This window comes from Jatropha curcas, chromosome 8 (genome assembly GCF_041381405.1).
Source record: "Jatropha curcas cultivar XTBG-Jc1 chromosome 8, XTBG_Jcur_1.0, whole genome shotgun sequence".
NCBI lineage: Eukaryota > Viridiplantae > Streptophyta > Magnoliopsida > Malpighiales > Euphorbiaceae > Jatropha > Jatropha curcas.
In genome coordinates, this window is record NC_143158.1 from 23,393,070 (window position 1) to 23,417,915 (window position 24,846).

A 24,846-nucleotide genomic window follows, 5' to 3' on the forward strand; every position below is an offset into this window, starting at 1 on the left:
GAAAATGGTTTTGTCGGGCGATTTGTTGCCAAAATTGTTGATTTTAAGGCTTTTAGCCAAAATTGATTGATTTAGGCAATTTGTTGCCAAAATTGATGCGATTGGGCGATTGTCGCCAAAATTGGTGTTCGGGCTTATTATTGCCGAAAATGGTTTTGTCGGGCGATTTGTCGCCAAAATTGTTGATTTTAAGGCTTTTAGCCAAAATTGATTGATTTAAAGGCATTTTGCCAAAAGTGGTGATTTTAAGGCTTTGAGCCAAAATTGGTGATTTTAAGGCTTTGAGCCAAAATTGGTGATTTTAAGGCATTTTGCCAAAAATGGTTGATTTTAAGCGATTTATCGCTAAAACGTGATTGAATGAGACCGTTAGCCACAATTATTGATTAATTGGACTTTTAGGCAAATTGTTCGAAATAAAGGCAGTTACACCGTAATTATTGATTAACTAGGCACTTTAGCCAATATTGTCGGATTTAGACTTTAATACCACGATTATTAATTAATCAGGCATTTAAGCATAATCATATTTTAATTGAGACAGTTTATTTGTCGAATTGATGACATGAATGCGTTTATGCAACAATTTTAATTCAGAATTGGAGTAGAAGAAGAATATGCATGAAGTGCTAAAATTAAATAGGCAGAGTTTAGTTTATGTACCTGATTTAATCGACGGCCACTTCTTAACTCCAGGTTTAGCTCCTCGTTTGGGGAATATTAATTAATTAAAATTTGTTTAATTTTAGCGACCAAGTATCACAACACACAAAAATAAATAATAAAAAACTGAATTAAAAATGCAAAAAGCGGTAAAAGAATCACAAAAATTGTGAGGGAGAAGGATCGTCCGTCAACACAGACAGGGGTAGTCAAAATGGAGGGGGTAGAGGGCTATTTATAGGCCAAAAACGGGCCTAGGGCGGCCGCTGCCGCCGCGGCGGGCGGCCACCTGAGGGCGGCCGCTGCCGCCCTGGCCGGCGGCCACCGAAGGCGGCCGCTGAGGGCGGCCGCTGCCTCCGGTGCCGGCGGCAACTGCCGCCGCGGTGGGCGGCCACTGAGGGCGGCTGCTGCCGCCGGTGGCCGGCGGTGGCCCCTTGTGCCTTTCACTCCGGAGGATTTTTCGGGAGTTTCGGACCTCCGAAAAATATTCCGGGACCTGTTCAGCGATCCTCGCGACATCCCGGACGTTTTAAGTACCATATTGGCATACTTTCGGTGAGTTTCCAAAATGGCCTCCGGTCCGGCCGAACTATTTGCAGTCCGGACTGCTTCAATGTAGCAACTGTAGCAAAGTCAAACTGAAGCAAAGTCAAATTTACTGTAGCAAAGTCAAACTGATTGGCACGGCACTGTAGCAGGCGTGCTTTCCTCCATTTAAAGAGTTTCACACGCCACCAACAACATTAGAAGCCTAGGAATGTCTTCAAGTTACCCCGTTTAGGATGCACCGATGAGTCTCCCATGTTATTTTCCACATTTCCTTGAGCCTCAAAATTTGAGTATTCACAGAAATCCACAATTAATTAGGGATTTTGAAAGCAATCAATTGAAAATCTTCTCGTTCTGATATATCTCCCTTTTTTTCAACCCTTCTCTTTTCGAATCTCTCTCTAATTCTTCAACAAACTTGAAGATCTCCTTCTCATCTTTCCAACGAGCTATCATTCGCCTAAAACGGATACTCACAGCTCAAGATATGGTAAAAACACCGAAATAGGTCTTCAACATATGTTACAGCAGAATGATCAACTTGTCTGTCATTTTTAACACTCAAAACGACATCATTTCGCTTAGTGGTCTTCATAACAATTGTAGAGCTGGCTGTTAAGGTTCAAATGGGACTAGGCTGAGTTTATTTGGACATGTAAAACTCCAAATATGAATTAAACACTGAAACCTACTATGCATGCTCATTCTAAACATTTCTCCTGGATTTAGAGCTACTTTTGATCAACATTGAGGCTGAACTGGATTTTGATCCTTTTATTCCAATGAATCAAACGGATTCTAGTTTGGAGGCCTACAACTTCAGATATTCTTGAAAAACCGAACAAAGTCAAGACAATAAAAATGCGGGAAATTTCTTAATTTAATGATATTATTCCAAAAGTAACTAAGATCATGTCTAATTGATAAAAATTGTCTAACCAACTAAGTTAAACTTAAAAATAATTCAGAAATACCAAAAATATTGAGAATAAAAGTAACAACTTATGCACATATCAAATTCCCCACACTTATTCCATGCTTGTCCTCAAGCATGACTTAACTTATCAACCTACTCAAAAAGAAAATTCATCCAACTCTTTACAATCCTCAAAAAAAAAAAAAAAAAAAAAAAAAAAAAAAAAAACTATCTTAATTACAAAGTAAAGTTAAGTTGAATAAGCATATATGAAATCCATAGAGAATAAAGAGTTGAATTTAAATTCTTCCTAACACAAAAGATGAGGTTCGAACATTGTGATTTAAAGCATGCAATTAAAGTTTCATATCAATTAAACCATTACTTGAAGAATTATTTGATAATTTGCCAGGTCACAGAAAGTCTTGCAAATCACACAAAAATTAAATAGGAATGCTGGAATTTATTATTATTATTATTATTACTGTTTAATTAATTTTGAGCATTATTGTCTTGCCTGAGATGTCATCATCCTTTCGGCGGGTGGACACATATTGGTGATACCCATACTCGGCTACTTGGAGTCATAAACTCAAGTGGCTACTAACACTACTCTTTATCAATTACCGGACAGCGGAGTAAACCAACTGCTCATTTTATTTTCTTATTATTATTTTTTTTAGTATTTTTTCTGGTTTTTTTTTTAAACAATTTAGTAATCTTAAATTCAAAAGTAAACACACGCACAATTCTCATTTCTATTCCCAAGCAGTTTATACAAGAATTATAAAGGTAATGGTTATGAATTATAATCAAGAAATTTAGAAATTTCACCATTTTTAATTTAAGCCTCAAATCTTATGTCAAAAAGAATCACCAAATTCAACAAGTTATTCTAAATGCACAAGAGATAATAGCTAATCAAGTTAACTTTACCAAACTAATCAAGAAAGTCTTTCAATTTCTCAAAGAATTGTTCCAAAAATTTACCCATTCAGCCACCTAATCAGTCATTTAGAGTGAATTTCAGCACCTAATATTTCAGATTTCAAACTCTAATCCCCTTCCCCACACTTAGTTCATTTATTGTCCCCAATAAATAAAATAAAAAATATAAATAAATAGAGGAAAAAGAAAACAAATCTTATTGCGGAGGCTAGCCACCATGGGTTACCTCCCAAGCAGCACTTTTTTTTATCGTCGTTAGCTCGACAAAGTCACAGCAAAACTCTTCAATTCAAATAAACTGGGTCACTCAATTTGATCTCCTCCAATGAATGCTCTTAAAACCCCTCATAAAATGGCTTGAGTCTATGACCGTTAACTTTGAACACCTTGTTAGTTCCTAAACTTTGAATTTCAACAACATCAAAAGAAAACACATTAGTAACAATAAAGGGTCCAATCCAACGTGAACGCAACTTTCCAGGCATTAACTTCAATCTAGAACTATACAATAAAACTTTTTGCCCAACCACAAATTGCTTCCTTAAAATCAGTTTATCATGAAATGCCTTTGTCTTTTCTTTATAAATCATAGAATTCTCATAAGCCTCAAGTCGAATTTCTTCTAATTCCTGTAACTGTAACTTCCTTTCCACACCAGCAGTATCCAAATTCAAATTACAATGTCTAACAGCCCAATAAGCCTTATGTTCTATCTCAACAGAAAGGTGACACATCTTACCAAAGACCAACCTATAAGGGGACATACCTATGGGTGTCTTATAGGCAGTCTTATAAGCCCACAAAGCATCATCAAGTCTAAGGCTTCAATCCTTTATAATCGGCTTCACTGTCTTCTCTAGGACAGACCGCACCTCTCAGTTTGATACCTCAGCCTGCCCACTTGTTTGAGGATGATAAGCTGTAGATAATTTATGAAAAACACCATATCTCTTTAATAATGCCTCCACAGCTCTATTACAAAAACGAGTGCCTCTTTCACTGATTAAAGCTCTAGGAATTCCAAATCTGCTAAAAATATTTGACTTGATAAAATCTACAACAGCTTTATAATCATTTGTTCTGGTGGCTTTAGCTTCCACCCATTTAGAAACATAATCAACAGCAAGTAATATATAAATAAAACCAAAAGAAGAAGGAAATGGACCCATAAAATCAATACCCCACACATTAAAAATCTCACATACAAGTATTGGGGTTTGAATCATTTCATTCCTACAGGATATATTTCCTGTTTTTTGACATTGTTCACAATTTTTGCAGAAAATATAAGCATCACGAAATATGGTAGGCCAATAAAAACCATAATCTACTATCTTCCTACCTGTTCTCTTAAGTCCAAAATGACCTCCACATGCAAATGCATGACAAAAAGCAAGAATTGATTTAATCTCATTATCAGGAACACACCTCCTAATAATTTGATCAGAACAAAATATCCACAAGTATGGTTCATCCCACACATAATACCTAGACTCACTTTTCAATTTCTCTTTTTTAGCTCTGCTTAAATCAGAAGGCATAGTCTTAGTAACCAAATAATTTACCAAGTCAGCATACCAAGGGATCATACCTTGTAGTTTGAATAATTGCTCATCAGGACATAATTCTTATAGAGGAATTGGATCCTCTTCTATCACTAACCTGCTCAAATGATCTACTACCAGGTTCTCAGCACCTTTCTTGTCTTTAATTTAAAGATCAAATTCTTGCAAAAGGAGGATCCATCTAATTAACCTTGGTTTTGCTTCCTTCTTTGCCAAGAGAAACTTCAAAGCTGCATGATCCAAAAACACAATCACTTTAGAACCAACCAAATATAACTGAAATTTATCTAAAGCAAAAACATTAGCTAAAAACACTTTTTAGTCTTGGAATAATTGTGCTAAGCTGAATTTAATGTTCTGGATGCATAATAAATCACATGAAAAAGCTTCCCAACACGCTGCCTTAAAACTACTCCCACCGCATAATTACTCGCATCGCACATAATTTCAAATGGTATAGTCCAGTTAGGAGCCTGAATAATAGGAGGCGATGTTAATGTAGACTTCAGCTTGTCAAAAGCTTCCTTACACTCTTCACCAAACTCAAATGTAACATCTTGTTGCAAGAGCCTAGATAAAGGTACTGCTATCTTAGAAAAATCTTTATTAAACCTTCGGTAGAAACCTGCATGACCAAGAAAAGAGCGCAATTCCCTTACAGTTGTGGGGTAAGGTAAATTCACAATTAAATCAACCTTTGACTTATCTACTTCAATACCCCTATTAGAAACAACATGCCCTAAAACAATTCCTTATTCTACCATAAAATGACACTTTTCATAATTCAAAACAAGATTTTTTTTTAATGCATTGCTCAAGAACAGAAAGTTAAATTATGTAAACCTACATCAAATAAATCACCATACACAATAAAATCATCCATGAACACCTCAATGCAATTATCAATAAAATCTGAAAATATGCTCACCATACATCTCTAAAATGTGGCAGGTGCATTACAAAGTCTAAACAACATTCTTCTAAATGCAAAAGTTCCAAAAGGACAAGTGAAGGTAGTCTTCTCTTGGTCCTCTAGTGCAATCACAACTTGATTATATCCTGAAAAGCCATCAAGAAAGCAAAAATAAAACTTACTTGCTAACCGCTCAAGCATCTGATTAGTGAATGGTAATGGAAAATGGTCCTTCCTTGTTGAAGAATTTAGCTTGCGGTAGCCTATGCACACTCGCCATCCACTTTGAATCCTTGTCGGAACAAGCTCATTATATTGATTTGCTACAACAGTGACACCTGATTTCTTTGGCACTACTTGAACTGGACTTACCCATTTACTATCTGGAATTGGATAAATAACCCCGGCATCCAATAGCTTTAAAATTTCCTTCTTCATAACTTCTATGATTTGTGGGTTCAACCTCCTTTGAGCTTCTCTACTTGGTTCAACATCATCTTCTAACAAAATCCTATGCATACACACTGATGGACTTATACCCTTGATGTCAGCAAATGTCCATCCAATAGCTTCTTTATGAATTCTCAAAACTCTTGCCAATCTTTCTTCTTGAATCTTTATTAACTTACTCGAGATGATAATTGGAAGTGTCTCATTGTCTCCCAAGTAAATATACTTCAAATGCCCAGGCAACGGTTTGAGTTCAAGAATCGGTGCATCTACAATAGAAGGCAATAATTTTGTGTGATCATGTAAGTCAATCTTGGAAACCTCATGCCTTTTTAGAACTAAAGGTAATGACTGCAATGCCATTATTGCATCTTGAACCTCTACACTTAGTGGCTGATTGGTACTATCTTCATGAATTCCTTGACTAATCACCACTTCTAACTCATCCTCCTTGCTTAACTCAAAGACATCTTTCACAAATGTATCAATTACATCGATAGAAAAAATAGAATGAACATCAGTAGGATACTTCATGGCATCAAAAATATTAAATTTAACAATTTCTCCATCAAAATCCATGGTTAAGGTACCATCATCCACATCAAGTTTTGTCTTGGCAATTTTTAGGAAAGGTCCTTCAAATAAAATCAAAGCTGAATTTGATGTGGGAACACTATCTCCAATATCTAAAATATAAAAATCTGTTAGGAAAATTAATTCTCCAACCTGCACCAAAACATCCTCAACCACTCCTACTGCGTAAGCATTAAAATGATAAGCCAATTGAATAATAACACTAGTTTCCTTCAAAGTATTCAAATTCAAAGTTTGGAAAACTGAAAATGACATAACATTAATAGATGCTCCTAAATCTGCCATTGCTCGTTCAAATTTAGAATCACCTATTTTGCAGGGGATAGAAAATGAACCTAGATCCTTACACTTAGGGGGTAATTTTCATTGAATTAATGTTAACACATTTTCCCCAACACTGACTTTTTCATTATTCCTCAATTTGCATTTTGTAGTACATAATTCCTTAAGGAATTTAGCATACCTGGGAATTTGTTTGTTTGTTTGATAATGCGACCCTAGCTAATTAACAAGTACTCTTGCAAATCAACAAGGAAAATCTAGCGAAACGCATGCAATCACGGAAGTACCTGTCAATCCCTTAAACCCCCAAGTACTCTTGAAGAGAGAAAGCAAGGAATTTAAAACAAGAATCAGAAACTTACCTTCAACTACTCTTGAAAACAACTCTGAAATTCTTGGCGCAATTAATCTTGTAGAACTCACAATCTTAATTACTAAGGATGATTTGGTTCTATTCATACGATGATGAAGAACACGGTCTGTTCTTGAAAGAACAAAGAAAAAAACGTTTGTTTTTTATTAATTCCAAGTTGGCTGCTGTGCAGCTCTTACAACATAATATAAATAACCTAAGCTAAACCTAATTTAGCTATTAACTTAAGCTAGTCCAGGCCCAAACCTAATGTGGCCCAAATGGGTTTAATTAAATACAAGCCCAAGCTAACTAATTAAAAACAAGCCTGACTTAAACATTAACTAATCTAGGGCTGGCCCAACTCTAGAAAATAAGCCCAACCCGCCTTACGCTACTTAATTAAGTCCACTAAAAGAATTTAAACAAAACAGGACAAATGGGCTAGAGGCCCTACACAACCCATACTTAAGCTCATAATAAAATAACATCCTCCTAAATTTGCCTAAGTATAGAATCATGTAAAATGCATCAATTGGCAGCCTCTTTGCATGCCTCAAGCACCATAACAAACTTTGGTGCTTCTTCAAGTTCAATCTCACATCTTGCATAACTATGATCTTAAAGCTCCAATGTGATTTTTTCTTGAACAAATGCATTCAAGGCTGCTCGAAACTTGGTTGCACGAGCTCTTGTGATTGGCCTGGCAGGTAGAACTAGAGGATCCTTCATCTTGCTCCCTTGATCCGTATCAATATTAACCTCTACTTTCCTGAAAATCTCTAAAATATCCTTCTCTTGTTCTTCTTCTTTTGTCTTGGACTAGGAAATGGAGGAGGAACATAATTATTAGCATCATTCACTTTAAGTTTAGAATTTACCTTAACTTCAGGAACTTCAGAATCCTTTGCACCTTGCTGTTTTTTTTTTTTTGTTGACTCACGTAGAGTTTGATTATCAACTTCTCTCCCACTTTGCAAACTTATAAAACTCGCATTTTCTCTGGGATTTATCACTATTCGCGATGGAAGCTTACCGGAACCATGAGCTTCAAGTTTACTCATAGATGAAGCTAACTGACCAATTTGCTTCTCTATGTTCTGAATGCTATTCCTAGTCTTTTATTGAAATTGTTGTGTATTGTTAGCCAAACCCTTAACAATTTCATCAAGTGACATACCTTGATTTTGGGAAGAGGAGGGCGATTGATTTACTTGTGGCCTCTGCTACTGGTATCGATTTTGTATCGTTTGATTCCCATAACTCAAATTCGGATGATCTCACCATCTTGGATTATAAGAATTAGAATAGGGATCATACCTGTGTTGTTGCTGTCCAAAATTACCTACTGCGTTGGTATGCTGCACTAATTCATCCTCTTGGAGTGTAGGACATATGTCAGTAGCATGACCCGCGGCAGAACAAATTCCACATGCTTTAACAGTTTGCATGTTTCCAGCCAATTACCTCACTAAAGAAGTTAAATCACAAATTTGCTTCTCAATATTAGATGTACTTACCTCATTAACTTTTCTAGGTATGTGATTCATTCTCATTCCAAATTGCTGGGATTTTGCTGCCAGTTAGCAATCAGCCTCCTTGCATCTATAGTGTCCTATTAACCAAAGTGCCTCCACTAGCAGCATCTATCATACTACGGTCCATTGGTAGAAGTCCTTTATAAAAATATTGGATCAAAAGCTGCTCACGAATTTGATAATGAGGACAGCTTGCACATAACTTTTTAAACCACTCCCAATACTCATACAAACTTTCTTCATTGTACTGCTGAATGCCACAAATTTCTTTTCTTATGTTGGCAACCCGAGAAGCAGGAAATTACTTCTCTAGAAACATTGGCTTCATCTCATTCCATGAGTTGATGGATCCAGAAGGAAGGCAATACAACCAATCCTTAGTTTTATCTTCCAATAAGAAAGGGAAAGCTCGAAGCTTAATTTGCTCCTCTGAAACTCCTTGAGGTTTCATGCTGGAACACACCACATGAAACTCCTACAAATGCTTATGTGGATCCTCACCTGAAAGACCATGGAACTTAGGCAACAAATGAATTAGTCCAAACTTTAATTCAAAAGCAACATCTAAACTAGGAAATTGAATTCACAAAAGGCTGTTGGTTTAGATCAGGTGTAGCCAATTCTTTTAAAGTTATGGCAGCCATGGTTTCAATTTCAGAATCTGACTCTAAAACTGATTTCCTCGGAGAATTGCTTGAACTATCCGTAACCGTTCGTTTAGATGAAGCTTGACTCAAATTAGCTTGTTTAGTTTGTTTAGCTAATTTCCTCAGATGCTTAGCTATTTTCTCTACTTCAGGATCAAAGAGAATATCATCAGATTGAGACCTTCTTATCATAAACCAAATGACTAAAATTTTCCAGTGAATAACACAATACTGCATTTTTTACCATAACTTGAAAACCACAATAATACACAGAGAGAAGAATAATATCCTAACAAAAAAATAAAAACACAAAATATAATCAAATTTCAGTCCCCAGCAACGGCGCCAAAATTTTGATGTTTGTCGATTCCACCAAAAATTAATTACTGATTTTAACTATAGAAGTGATGAATTCAGGTCGAATCCTAAAGACTGTGTCACGCCCCGACTCTAATCACCAACTGTCACGCCCGACTCTAATCACCAGAGGAATTGTCCGCTTTGGCCACGGGGTTGTGCCCCGGCCTAATCCGGCCAACACCTGCCCTCACGGTTTTGTCCCACAGGTGAAATGGAAAACTTCCCAGTGGCTGGTTTTGTCCCCGTGGCCAAAGCGGACAATTTCTCTGGTGATTAGAGTCGGGCGTGACAGTTGGTATCAGAGCCGGACCCCCTCCAGTAGATGTATGGTTTGAGGACGAACCATGCGGAAGCTAGTGGGCCTGTGACATCCCGACCCGGCAAAGCGATCCTAGGATGGCAGGCTAGCTAGGGTAGTGGAATGCGGGACACAGGAATGAATCGCGAAAAGGGGAAACTAATCATTAGAGGCGTCTTTTGGTGGAATGGCTGGAGAGTTGGAAGAACTCCAGGGTTAAGCGTGCTCGCTTAACGGAAATCCTAGGATGGGTGACCTCCTGGGAAGTTTCCCATTTCACCTACGGGACAAAACCGTGCAGGTCTTGCCAATCTTGTATGGGGGATTTGGCTTGATCCAAAGCGGACAATTCCTCTGGTGATTAGAGTCGGGGCGTGACAGACTGAAATCTTGAATTTTGTGTTATTTTGTAAGAAAAAAAGGGGGTTGGTTTGTGGAAATTCAATCAAGGTAATCAAAAGAAAAGTAACTAATAAACTTAAATTGGAATTCAATCTAACAAACATTCAATTCAAGGTGATCTGTAATCCAATGCATAAATGATCACAGACAAATTATGAATAAATTATTCTTTGAATATTTAACTGAAACTTACCAACAAGCATGATAAATTCCCCGACCTCCCTATTATCATTAATTTGAGCCTAGCACCCTCATTAACTCTATTTATTAAATGAACCGGAATTAAGCAATCCTTTTCAATCTAATAAAAGCATTAAGAACAGGAAGTAGTTAAACTTGCATAACAATTTAAAAAGCATAAATTGTTTAATTCAACCCTATTGTTTCTTTAGATTATTACCGAAAACTTGAAACATAATTAGTAAAACCTAATTTCTACTAAAATTCAATCTTACACAACAATTACGGATTATGAAGATGAAATAGCACGTAATCATAACAAATAATTGACTAATAGGCCTTTTTAGCAAATCATTCAATAGAACTAATACCTTAAATGCAAGAAACAACAGATATTCAAAGAGAATCAATTTAAAGCAAGAACATCTCTCACAAATATACAAATGGATGTTGAATCCCTTGAATTGAACTAAGAAATTAGCCACTCATGCCCATGGCTTACAATCACTAAAACAAAAGAATAAAGAAAGATACTCAAAATAGATGATGAACTAAGTAAAAACCTTAATATCTTGCTGCTCCCAAAATTACTCCTTTTATAGCCTCTCAAAGACAACAGAAAATCCCCAATTAATTAGGGATTTTGAAAGCAATCAATTAAAAATCTTCTCGTTTTGTTTTCTCTCCCTTTTTTCAGCCCTTATATTTTTGAATCTCTCTAAAAGACTTGAATATCTCCTTCTCAGCTTTCCAACGAGCTATCATTCGCCCAAAACGGATACTCACAGCTCAAGATATGGTAAAAACACCAAAATAGGTCTTCAACATACGTTACAGCAGAAAGATCAAATTGTCTGTCATTTTTAACACTCAAAATGATGTCATTTTACTTAGTGGTCTTCATAACAATTGTAGATCTGGTTGTTAAGGTTCAAATGGGCTTAGGCTAAGTGTATTTGGACATGTAAAAATCCAGATATGAATTAAACACTGAAATGTGTTGTGCATGATCATTCTAAACATTTCTCCTGGATTCAGAGCTACTTTTGATCAACATTGAGGCTGAACTGGATTTGATCCTTTTAGACATTTGTAGAGTTTTGTTTCATCTTTCCAATGAATCAAACAGATTCTAGTTTGGAGGCCTACAACTTCAGATATTCCTGAAAAACCGAACAAAGGTCAAGACAATAAAAATGCTGAAAATTTCTTAATTTAATGATATTATTCCAAAAGTAACTAATATCATATCTAATTGATAAAAATTGTCTAACCAATTAAGTTAAACTTAAGAATAATTCAGAAATACTAAAAATATTGGGAATAAAAGTAACAAATTATGCACATATCAATGAGTCTCCAAAACATGACTTAGAAAATTTTTGAGAAAATACTACGGAAGGACTGCAAGAGTTTTTTCTATATTATAAACATTCTAATATCAGGAAAATCATTTTAACACTTCTATAAATCCACCACAAACCAATTATAATTTCCAAATCAATTTCTCCAATATAATACTCAACATCAATTACAAAATCAATAATTCATTACCCGTAACATTTTCTCATAAATGAATCGCCTCAAATATAACATTCAAGAATTTTTAATAAATGATCTCATAATAACTCATCAAGGGTCAACATAAGATTTATAATCATCACTACACTATCTTATGTATATAACTCCGAGATCATTATTTTAATACATAACCTCTAATAATTAGTTACATGCTACTAATGCCACGATAAATCAAATAACTATAACTACTTCATATCTATCCACTACTTTAAAGCATCCATCTTACTACACTTCTGCAACCTCCGTGTACCACCTGTATGTGATAAAATCAACATGCTAAACATAAAACTTAGCGATACTAATTTCTCTATTTCATAGGAAATTACACATAAATTCACATGTTCATAGCATAATTAAATTCTAGGGCATAACATTCAGCACTTCATACCATAATTTAATCACAGGCTAATTACACATAGTCAACATTTATATCATAATTTAATCACACTTTCATAATCATTGACAGGCTTTTTCGTAAGTTTACGAAATCGCAACAAGTAATAAAGAATGAGTAATGTATCGGTATCACGAGGACCATATACCAAATACCGAAATTGTGTTAACCTACTATTATTTAAACGACAATAAGGGGAATTATTTTAAGAAATTAACTTAAAAAAATAAAAGAGAATAAGAAGAAATCAAGCAAGGCAAATTTGATAAAATGAAATCAAGGATCAAAAACTACTAGGGATTTTGACTTCACTTTATCCAATTTATTTTATTAGTTTGAAAATCAATTTTAATTGTTCAAGAAGGGGAAACAACCCTAAAATCACTACAAGCTCTCCCGATGTATTGTTAGCTATTTTAACCCATTTTAATTACCTATCTTCTAATAGCGCAATCAAAACATGAATTAAATCATTAAGTTTTATGGTTTGTTTATGAATTCATATCCTAAGGTTGTTAACTTATGAAAACCCCCATGAGTGAAATCATATAGCTTCTGCATCAAGTTATTATTCTCATATAATTTATTACTTTTTTATATCAAAAACCCTTCTCCCGATAGTGATTAATGAAATAAATCAATCCATGAGAGAAATTCTGCCTGGAAACATTAAGTTCAATAATAAATTATACTTTGAACAAAGAAAAGCAAATCTAATATTATAAATGGGAAAAGAAATTAAGCTACATCAAATCCCTAGTACGAGAATTTAGGTCGACATAGTAATTAAATAAAACTCAAATAAACTTGAGAATAATTCTATAATCAATATGAATGATGAGAAGTAAAAACAAGATTAAGAGTTTAGAGATAAAAACTAGTCAACAAATAACGTGGACAGCTTCCTTGAATCTTGACACAAATCTTGAGCACTTGAAGTCTTAGAGAGAGAAAACTATGTAGAAAATAATAGAACCAGAGTTGGTATATACAATGAATGGATTCTCTCCTGACTATGGCTAGTCTCTCTATTTATATAGACTTTCTAGAATATCTTCATGTTTGTTTAGAAAAGTGAATCTTTATTGAGTAAGAAATCTTTTAGATATAGGAAACTGTTTAGGCTTTGTATTTCTTCCCAATTAGGACTCTCCCAGCATCTAAATAGGATTTAAACTTGATTGGCACGTCAGAAAAGCATCTCATGCGGGTCTATGCAAGCGGTACAAGCTAGAACTAACGTTCTCAGCCCAATGCAAAATCTGGTCTTCAGCACGGGCGTGCTATTGGGCATGGCCTGGTCATGCTGGAGTATGAGTCTTCAAAGTGGTTGCAGCATGGGCAGTGCTGGGGTGAGCACGTTCAGGGATCGACAGCCTCTTATGGCACGAGCGTGCTCTCTGGCACGGCTTGGGCGTGCTAGCCCTTTTTGCTTAGGCACAGTCTTTTCTGCATTTTGGCTGGTTTTTCTATAAAAATCGTACAAAATTCCTCAATATCATATGAAATATGATTCAAGGAAGCTTTGAACAAAAACATAAATAAAACTAAATACATACTAATTAAAGTAATTAAAAATACTAAAAATCTTAATAAAAATTATATTAAAAATATTATAAAAATAACACCTATCAATCATCATTTAATATCATAAATGATTTACTAGCTAAAATAATAATAAATAATAGCTAATATCACTATTAAATCACCAGTTATGATATTCACCATCAGTATTTAATACTCAATCACTTAAATTATGCGTCTCTAAATCTAAGGATAATCCCTTATATAGTCATACTATCAAAACAGACCGGATAATTCCATAACTAGCAACATGATTAATTATTTATTCAATTACTTAATAACATTATTTTAATTAATTAGTATATGGTGTTCAATTTAATATTCATGCATGGCATAAATACATATTTAATCTTGACATCACAATATTCTACATAATAAGGCTTAATTCAGTCACATAATAAAATATCCATAGTTTAGCATATAATATCAAATTCAGAAATCATGTATCAATAAATAAAAGCATCATTCCATAAGAGCAGTATAATTAATTCTTAATTTATTTTGTAAAAATTGCATTTTTGATCAGGCCACTAGCTCACCTAGAAGAGCCAAATAACATATAGAGAAAACATAATAACAGACGGTTCGAAAGTCATAATAACATCATAAGACCCGTCAATCGAAATCAAATGACCATATCATAAGCTAAGGATTCGTTAGCCCCTGAATAATAGGAGTTTGTTAGCTCCTGAATAATGGGAGTTCGTTAGCTCCTGAAAAATTGACACCGTGTCACATAATAACATAGATAGTATTGTTTTTCCTATGACATGTCATACCTCTATACTATTACGAACTCGAACAAGTAAACTAGGGCCGGTAAAAATCAAATTTATTTAATTCATTTCATAATTCATCTATGTTGGTGTTTATAACTTAGAATTTTCGGCCTTGTAAATACACCAGAATATTCTATTATAGTTTGAAAAATACTCTTTTTCATAAATTTCATTTATTCATAAAATCATATTTTTCATACCAAATATTTCATCATAGTCTCATTTTCATAATTCACATTTTAATCATATAACCATACTCATAATGTCATTATTGCTCAATTTCACATATAATTGCATATAATCATATTATATTTATAAAAAATATTTTATGGTTCATATCATAATAATTCATTTCATATAATTAATCACTCAATAAAATCGTATTTTCACATAATCATCGTATTATTCCATATTTAGCATAATTTTCAAGACTTTGGCACAAATCCAATGCACTTAATCCAACATAATAAATCATCACGTAATTAATCCTTAATTTCCATATATACTATAATTTGTATTCAATTAAAAAAACCTAATTGAAGCTAGATTTTCATTAGAGTATATAATTTAATAACAACTCAGATACCGTATTTTAAGACAGATAATTGTAAATTGATAAAAGTGCTCTTCGATAAACAACAACCTCATCTGAACTTGGTTTGGCATTAATACCGTATTTTTATTTTTGTTGATATTTGTATAAAGGAAAAAAGTAATCAAAACCTTAATTATTTTGATTAAAATAAAAAAAAATAAAAAAGGAACTTAAAACTACGTCCATTTAGCCTATCTACGCACTAAACCTCCCCTTACCTTGTACAATTCCCTATCTATCAAATCCCTAGCGCTCTCTCGTTCTCTCCTTCTACCTCGGTCTTCTTATCGATTGATGTCAGGTGACTTCCCATCTTTGTTCAGAAGCAATAGGAATGTGACTTCCCTCAAGTAAGAGACCCCGCTTGCTTATCAATCACAGAGCTCTAGTTCTCCATCCATCTTAAGCAGCAAATCGCCATTTTTTTACTGGTAAGCTTACTTTCCCTTTTTTCCCCTTTTCCTCTTTGTTTAGTAAACGCCTTGAAAATCTGTGTTTGAATTTGTTTATAATCTGTGTTTGAAAATATTCCTTTTTCTCTTTAGTAGAGGTCTCTTTACATGCAGAGCCTCTTTTCTTTTATTTTGTTTATAATCTATGTTCTTTGCATTTTTCTCATAATTTGAAAATCTGTGTTTGTTTGCAATTAGCAAACATGCAATGATATTAGCAAGAGTTTATGAGAATGGAATGATATTAGCAAGAGTTTATTAAATCTGTGTTTGTTTCTACGAAGGAATTGAGGATGCTGGATTGTATGGTTGGCCTCCATCTCCATCGACTCTGTTTCTATCTTCTGTTCAGTTTTCTATTTCCAGCTCTAAATGCATCTACTAGTACTTCCTTTATTCTCTATATGAACACATATGTTCCAATGGAAATGAATTTGTATGCTTTGTGTCACTACCTGTTATATAAAAGTTTTCTCTCTTTTAGAAATGAACTTGTACTTCCTTTATGAATTTGTATGCTTCGTATCGCACGTGTACGAGGGGCTTGGTTTGAGTCCTAGTCACAGTTCTCCAATATGGGTGCTTTGGCTTGACAGTTAGATAACCCTTCTAACAATTAATTAACTGTATACCTTTTGAGATATCTTCTGCTGTTGTTGTTGCGTGACAAGGGTTAACCCAACTGATATTTTAGAAGAAATGGCCCACTCATATATTTAATTTGTAGGGGGCTAATTATAGTCTAATTAAAGATCTGTAGACTATAATCTTAGTGTTGCAAGGTTTTGAATTGAATTTGAGATGGGATCTTGGTGGGTCCAATCCATTTAGAAAAGGGTTCTGACAATACTTTGGGTAATCTTAGAAAATATACCATTGTCAACAAGTTCAATTTAGCAAATATATCATGTATATATAGGATTTAGATTCTCTAGGAAATGACATTCGTATTTCTTTTACTTTAAATTATATTATAATAAAATTTCTAAAAGTTATCCTCATTTCATGTTTTCACTGTAAGTATATTGTCCAATTTAGTCCTAGTATAGAATTATGTTTTCATTTCTATTTAATGTATTTTATTTTCATTTCTATTTTACGTTTTAATTTCTAATTCATTTTCAGGACAAATAAATTTAATATAGTTACTGTATTTAATTTAATGCAAGTTGAAATCTTTTCTTTAAATAACAATATCAGGAAAAATGAATTCAAATCGTGAATGGATGTATAGAAGGTTAACAGATGGTCTACCAAATAAAGAATTTAAGATGGGTATCCTAGAATTTCTTAATTTTGCTTGGAATCATGTGGAAGGTAGGGATGGTGATAATATAAGGTGTCCATATAATAGGAGGAGATGTCGAAACCAGAACTTCGAAGACATGTTTATAGTTGAGAAACACATATTTAAACACAGTTTCGTACCAGGCTATTATGTTTGGACCATGCATGGGGAAGCAGAAGTTATGGCAAATGGGGACCAGCCAAAGGTGAGGGATCAAATTATGAATGATTCATCAGGAAACACTGGTGCATTTGACGAGCCTTCTACTGAATATCATAGAATGGTCCATGATGCTGCTGGTCCCTCATTTAATCCCAATGATATGGAAGAAGCACCAAACCTAATGCCCAACAATTTTATAGTTTGTTGAGTTCTGCAAATGAAGCAGTATGGCATGGTTGTGAAAGTCATTCTAAGCTGTCAGCTGTTGCGCGTATGTTGCACATAAAGTCAGAACATCACCTCTCCGAAAGATGTTTTGATGACATGTGTCAATTAATGAAAGAGTTGATGCCAAGGGATAACGTTATGACACAAAATTTCTACCAAACAAAGAAGCTAGTTCAAGGTCTAAACATGCCTGTTCAAAAGATTCATAGTTGTAACAACGGGTGTATGATTTATTCGGTTGAAGAAAGTGAGTTGACTTATTGTAAGTTCTGTAATCAACCACGATATAAGCCAACGACACATCCTTCTGCTAATCAGAAATCTCTTGTTCCTTACAAACAGATGTATTAGTTCCCCATCACTGATAGTCTACAATGATTGTATGCATCTAAAGCCACTGCAGAGCATATGAGATGGCACGCTGAGCATGCAACTGAGGAAGGTGTGATGCATCATTGTTCAGACTCAAAGTGTGGTTACCACAGCCACAACAACAGCCACAGTCACAGCCACAGCCATAACAACCGCTACAGTCATAGCCACAGCAGCAGCCACAGCAGCAGCAATTGCCACAACTCCCACCACCACAGTTAACAATAGCAACTAACTCAGGCCCATTCGGTCCTACACCAGCCACAAGGACACCATTAGGAGGTACTAGATCCTCAACTGCCTACACTACAACTAATGGTAATCGAAAGTCCTTCGACTTGTTGGGAACAAGTAAGAATATTCTTTTAAAGAACTCTATTATATATATCTATTTTGGTTATGCAAATTGAAGGTTTGTTAGGAACATAAAACTATTGATTGCTTCTTACTTGTCTCAGTTTGGAGCCATATAACTTTGTCACCATGATCACTCAATCTTTCATAAAGAAATTGGATCCAGCGGGTTATGAATGGAAGTTTGTGCCTACAGAAACGAAGGACATATACTAGCAAGAGTTTAAGGTGTTGTACTATATTCTTTTCCTCCCCTTAGACTATATTTTCATCAACATATTATATGACTTTAGCTCAATGATAAACTAGGTATATAATCTGAATTTTTTTTAAGTAGACATATCATCCCATGACTGTGTTTTGATTTTTCTTACTTTGCTTTGGCTTATAGAATTTTAATGACTAGCTTGATAAATGTGTCCATTTTATGTGTGTTTTTTTGTGCTTTATGGCCTTAGAAACATTTTGTGTGAGATGAGGAGATTGATGCATCTGTAAAAAAAATCTGGAGTAAGAAGGCTGTAGAACGCTATAGGGGCATGCTTGGTAAATGGTGAAAGAAAAAGCCTAAATACATCCCTAATGATATTTGGAATAGCTGGAAGCCTCATTGGGAGACTCCTGAATTTAAAATAAAGTCTGAAAAGTGTTCAAAGAGTCGCCTTACTGAAATTGGTGGCCCAGGGTCTGGTCCTTCACGAATACAGGAGGTTCTATTCCTCATATAGTACATGCAAAACGTTTGGTATATTCTTTTTTTCTATAAAAATTAAATTTAATGATAAGTTATCCCTAATCGTGGTGCTTTAATATGCGGAAAATTATAATATTGTCCATATATTTTGTCAAAATTAATTACTTTTCCCTCTGTTTTTTTTAGTACACTACTTTATCCCTATATTTTTTAATACACTTCCTTCCATCAAAAAATTTAACTTTTTCCTTTAAGTTTGCATTTTCTACGAAATTTAAATAAATTAAAAAATAAACTAAAAGAACATGTAACTAGACATCTTCTCCGGTTAAAAGACAATTTTGTGATTATAAAAAAAAGTTTTAAAACTATATTTAAAAATAAATCCAAACAGAATTTGGTTTTCTGCAACTCTTCCAATAAAACATTTTACATTTACTCTATTTCTTTGTTTACTCATTTTCCTATTTTAAATCAAATTGACGTTTATTCATACAAAATGTAATAGCAAGTGATATGATTCCTCTAAGGTTCTTCCAATTCAATCAGAAGATCACAACAACACAGACCACAAAATTTAAAAGAGATGTTTTGGATTTTATAATTTTCTGCCCATCAAGTGTTTGATTAAAATCCACCTTTAGAAAAGTAGAGAGAATTATGAGTGCTAAGAGGGTATTTGAATTAGAAAATTATAAAAAAAAAAAAAAAAAAAAAAAAAGTAAACAGAGAGAGAGAGAGAATGAACAGGAAGTGAAGGGAAGAGAAATGAACGATTGACAAAAAGATAATTCTTTTAAATTAAACAGCACGAAATAACAATATTGATGGAATCACTAAATAGTGTATTTTAAAAATAGTGTATTTTAAAAAATAGGAGGACAAAGTAATTAATTTTGACATAATATAAAGATAAGTTTATTATTTTCCCTTTAATACGAGATAAAATTAGCATTGACTTTGTAGTAAAATTAAATGGAGAGTTTTCTACTATGCTTTGTATCCAAAAGATGGAGAGTTTTTAATTTAAGAAGGCCAATTTAGGTATTCTACTATGTATTTTTAGAAAATCAATGCGTTCTAATCATTTTCTTAATTGTTTTAAAAAGATGAAATATTGCTATTAAAGTAGAATAAATGGAGTATATAAAAGTGGAAATAGAAGAGAAATATTGAAATTGATAAAAATATTCATACTAATTTTATTTAATATTTATATTATTATATGTTATCAATGTTGTTTGTTATGAATTGTAATTTAACCTTTACTTTTATAACTTTATTATATTTTATTAATTATTATATTAAATTTATTTTTGAAAAAAATTAAAATAATAATGAAGATCATTCTTGATAAATAATAAAAATTTATTAAATTAATAATGAGTACTTATAATAAGAAGTAACCACATGCACCACACATTTTTAAATACTAGTCATATTTAAAATATATGTTTAGAAGAAAATTTATAATTTACCTTACATTTCATTATTCATAAGAGTTACACTATGAATTATGAACCATAGACAATGTAGAAACATAATATACAATCTTATGAAACTCCAAACTTAAATAAGTATGGAATATTGTCAACAAGAAAGTAATAACAATTGGTGGATATCAACTCTACATAGTAAAACCAGGCTTGTCGCCAATATGGATTTATGTATAAAACTGCAATTATTCCCAACAAAACTATGATGTAAGATACCACAAAGCTCACATAGAAAATATCCATGTCGATGAACCCACTATTGTCATCAATTGAATTTATGGGCATTGGTGATGAAGGTATTGTTGCATAACAAGCTTTTGGCAGTGGCAATCCACAGAGGAAAGGATTTCCCTCATAGCTGCCTTCATCAAATGTTCCAAATTGTGCAACTCTTGTAGGTGTCTTACCAGATAAGTTATTGTGTGCTACACTGAAAACTTCTAAAGAATATAATTGAGTAATTTGAGAAGGAATTTTTCCCTCCAAATTGTTGTAAGAAAGATCTAAGCTCTCGATTTGCCTCAAATTTGAAAATGTTTGTGGAATTGATCCAGTCAAACTATTGTGTGATAGATTTAACATTTGAATTGTATTAAGATCTCCAATTTCAAATGGAATCTCTCCAGAAAAATTATTACAAGAAAGATCAATCCCCGATAAGTATTTGAGTGTGCTTGGTTGATAAGAATAGGATTCATTCTTGTTTGTAAACTCCAATGGTTGTGGTGAGTAAGGAGGAGGAACCATAGGGGGAGCACGAACCTTGGGGGAAAAGGTATTATTTTCAATTGGAAATTCATCTTCTTTAGACCAAGCACTACTAAGTCTCAAACAAGGGAGAATATGACCAGAAAGATTATTATGAGAGAGATCAATCAAGCTTAAGTTATACAAGTTGCATAATTGAGTTGGAATTCCACCCTCCAAATGATTACTACTTAACTGAATGTACCTCAATTTAGAATTGTTGGCAATCCCCATTGGAATTTTTCCTATTAAGTTATTGTGGCTAAGATCTAACATAACTAATGAAGAGTCACCATTAAATACATCACTCAAAGATCCTTGCAGTTTATTTTTTGACAAGTGAATTTCTTTTATTTCTGAAGGGCAAAAATTGGATGGTAAGCTTCCAGAAATATTGTTTAGTGAAAGATCTAAAATTTCAAGAGAAGACATATTTCCCATCCATTTAGGGATGCTTCCAGAGAGATGGTTATCACTGACATCCAATATATTCAATGAAGTTGCATTAAACAAACTATTTGGTATATTTCCATTGAACAGATTGCCATCTAATTGTAACCAATTAAGATATTCCAAATTAACATTTTTGGAAAATATCTGTCCTTGCAAAGTGTTCTTTGAAAGTTTGAGTTGAAATAATGAGATACAACCTACGTTCAATTGCTCAGGTATACTTCCTGACAATCTATTGTCAGATAAGTCCAAACTTTCCAAAAAGCTCATATTTCCAAATGAAGGGGGAATATTCCCATTCAAACCATTTCCCTTCAGGTTTAATATCTCTAATCTTGACAAATGTGTCCCAATTTTTTTTGGGATGGATCCATACAGACTATTTTCAGAAATATCCAAGAATGACAAATTCGGAGGAGAATGAATAGGTAACTGGAATGGCCCTAAAAGAGAATTGTTGGCCAAATGAATTACCCTTAGTTTTGTGTTGTTGCCTAATAACCAGAATGGAAACTCTCCTCTTATGTTATTGTTTGATAGATCAACATATTGTAGATTATACTGATGATAGAGGAAATTGGGAATTTCTACACTACCATATCCATGGCCAGACAAGTGGAGAGTCTCTAACTGAAACTTTGGAGTGAAATTATGAGCCTCTGTTATGGCATATATGGTGTTATTTTGACAATCCAAAAAATTGAGATTTGAATGGTTGAAAAATAGAGAGAGTGAGATTGGGATTTGGAAGAGATTATCAGAGAGATCTAGATATTCAAGGGATGTTAATCTCCTAAGAGGAGATGAAGCAATGTCTCCAATAAAGTTATTACTAGAGAGAGAGAATATTTTGAGGGATGTCAAATTTGCTAGACACCATGGCAAACTGCCATTGAGATAATTGCCACTTATATCTAGCTCTTGCAGAAACTTCAATTTGCAAAGACCTGAATATTTGAAATTTCGCAACGAAAAAGAAAAAAAAAAAAAAAAACCTTTGGTTAGTTACAATTCTAATTTATTTGAAAGAGATAGTACAAGGGAGAGCCAGAGATTGCTGAACATACCAGTAGGTATGGGTCCAGTCAGTCCACAACCAGCTAATGACAAAATTTTAAGATGCCTTATCATTCCAATGCCTTGTAGACCAAAGCTATTGTTGATAGTAGAAGTACTCATGTCCAAATACTCCAAATTTTTGAAATTAAGTAAACCTATAAAAATTCAAAAAGGAGTGTGTGAAAATATATTGGAATTTTTTGATAATTTGAAATGTTTTTGATAATTTAATTACCTCCAGTAGGTACGGATCCTTTCAACCTCCTTAAAGACAAAAGCTTAAGAGAAGGCATCATTGCTCCAAGGCTTTGAAGGAAGTTTTCATCCACAATAATAGAATAATCCAGGTGCAGCTCTTCCAAATTAGTGAAATTATAGGACCCTATTGATTCAAATGAAACACCAAATTTAAATTTCACTTAGATATAGAGACTTAAGTAATAAGAAACTAAAACTAATTAAAACAAAACACTTTTGAGGAATAATAGAAAGTTGTTAATTAAGAGATCAAAACTGTTAGATATTAGTAAATAAGAAAACAAAAATATATTGTACCATGGTAAGAATTGAAGCCTTTGATTTCATTGTCGCTCATATCCAATTCTATCAAATTACTTAATTCTGCACATCTCAACACACGTCAGTTTACAAATGACATTCATATATATTGTTAATAGTTTGAGACAAAAAGAAAAAGTTAGTCCTTCAAATTAATAATTAAAGTCTTCGATTCTGCTGCCTCTTGTTAATAGTTTGAGGCAAAATGGAAGAAACAAAAAAAAAAAAAAAAAAAAAAAAAGGGTGAAGTTATCACCTGGCATATTAATTATTCCTTCCAATCTATTGTGAGATAGATGTAAGTATTTCAAAGATGAAAGACCAACCAGCGATGATAAGATGCTATTGTTAAATCGATTATATTGCAAATCAAGAAGTTCCAAATTGGAAAGTATTGATAACCTTCCAAAACCTGCATATATGAAAGAGCATTTTAAAAATGTACATAAATTTAATTATTTTGAATCATAATTAATGATAAATATACGGAGATAAAATGACCTTCATTCTTAACGCAGCCAGTTATCCCATTTGCAGATAAATAAAGATACTTCAATTGTTGGAATGGAAGAAACAAAGAGGCATTTAGGTAAAAAACATTCTGTGAAAACTGATCCCTCTTCGATAAGAGTTCGAGTGTTGTAACTCGACTAGTAATTTCATCGCACTCAATGCCTACCCAATTACAACAGGCAACATTATCTATCCTCCAAGAATAATCAAAAAAAGAAGAATTGAAGGAAGACTTTATTTGCAAGAGTGCAACTCTTTCTTCCTCTAAACAGCCATCACAACTCTCTTTTAAGAAGAATAAAATCACTAATATCCAACAATACCTCTTAATTATATCCATTTTTAATACTTATCTTCAACTCGCTCTAGCTTGTTATATATAGAGAGAGGAGTAGCAAAATGGTCCATGACGTGAAAAAAGGTGTTGCAAAGTAAATGCATGTTGGAGAATCCTTCAGCGAAGTTTCCTCCATCCATCCAATTACATTTTTATATTTTATTTAAAAAAATTACAAAAAGTTAAACTAACCATTCTATAAAACTCTTTTTTTTGAATATTTTTGACTCCTAAAATTTAACCATTCTAATTTTTTTAGATACTTTATAAATTAAAAAAAAAATTAAAATTTGAAAAATCAATGAGAGGCCTCCAATTCAAAATTCTATTCTCTCGTTCTTGATTTTTTTTTTTTAGAAAAAAATATTTCCTCTCAAAATTCAAGCTAAGGCAACCCTTATATTGCAAAAACTTTTATATTAGAACCATAAAATTACATAATTTAACATTCGTTATAAAGATAATCGTTTGCAGAAAAGTTCTTCCAAAATGTGTCACATCAACCATTTACTATAAGTTATGGTGTATTGTTTATTTGTAGAG

The 24,846-nt window shown here is 33.4% G+C and overlaps 2 protein-coding genes, 1 long non-coding RNA gene and 1 other non-coding gene across 6 annotated transcripts; 2 read left to right on the forward strand and 2 right to left on the reverse strand.

Moving 5' to 3' along the window:
* Positions 1-3,411: 3,411 nt before the first annotated feature.
* LOC110009097 (uncharacterized) lies at positions 3,412-6,883 on the reverse strand. Its single transcript, XM_089725480.1, has 6 exons — positions 5,737-6,883; positions 5,019-5,266; positions 4,832-4,917; positions 4,419-4,597; positions 3,964-4,325; positions 3,412-3,864 (listed from the first exon to the last, which is right to left on the reverse strand). The coding sequence occupies exons 1-6, from the start codon at positions 6,881-6,883 to the stop codon at positions 3,412-3,414; spliced, it is 2,475 nt and encodes an 824-aa protein (XP_089581606.1).
* Positions 6,884-8,943: 2,060 nt separating this feature from the next.
* On the forward strand, positions 8,944-9,050 carry LOC119371023 (small nucleolar RNA R71). The gene has a single exon (XR_005178579.1). It is a non-coding gene; the product is annotated as a small nucleolar RNA R71 (small nucleolar RNA).
* A 6,735-nt stretch (positions 9,051-15,785) lies between these two features.
* On the forward strand, positions 15,786-19,231 carry LOC119370992 (uncharacterized). Of its 3 annotated transcripts, XR_016322050.1 has the most exons (4): positions 15,786-16,021; positions 17,243-18,443; positions 18,551-18,674; positions 18,905-19,231. It is a non-coding gene; the product is annotated as an uncharacterized LOC119370992 (long non-coding RNA). The 3 variants fall into 3 exon arrangements; XR_016322049.1 differs by lacking the exon at positions 18,905-19,231 and having other exon boundaries at positions 18,551-18,796; XR_016322051.1 differs by lacking the exon at positions 18,905-19,231 and having other exon boundaries at positions 17,397-18,443; positions 18,551-18,796.
* Positions 19,232-20,606: 1,375 nt separating this feature from the next.
* On the reverse strand, positions 20,607-24,343 carry LOC105629866 (cuscuta receptor 1). The gene is made up of 6 exons (XM_089724742.1): positions 23,955-24,343; positions 23,710-23,865; positions 23,451-23,516; positions 23,131-23,277; positions 22,904-23,050; positions 20,607-22,783 (listed from the first exon to the last, which is right to left on the reverse strand). Exons 1-6 carry the CDS (start codon positions 24,304-24,306, stop codon positions 20,694-20,696), a joined length of 2,958 nt encoding a protein of 985 aa, XP_089580868.1. The 5' UTR covers positions 24,307-24,343; the 3' UTR covers positions 20,607-20,693.
* Between the last annotated feature and the right edge of the window lie 503 nt (positions 24,344-24,846).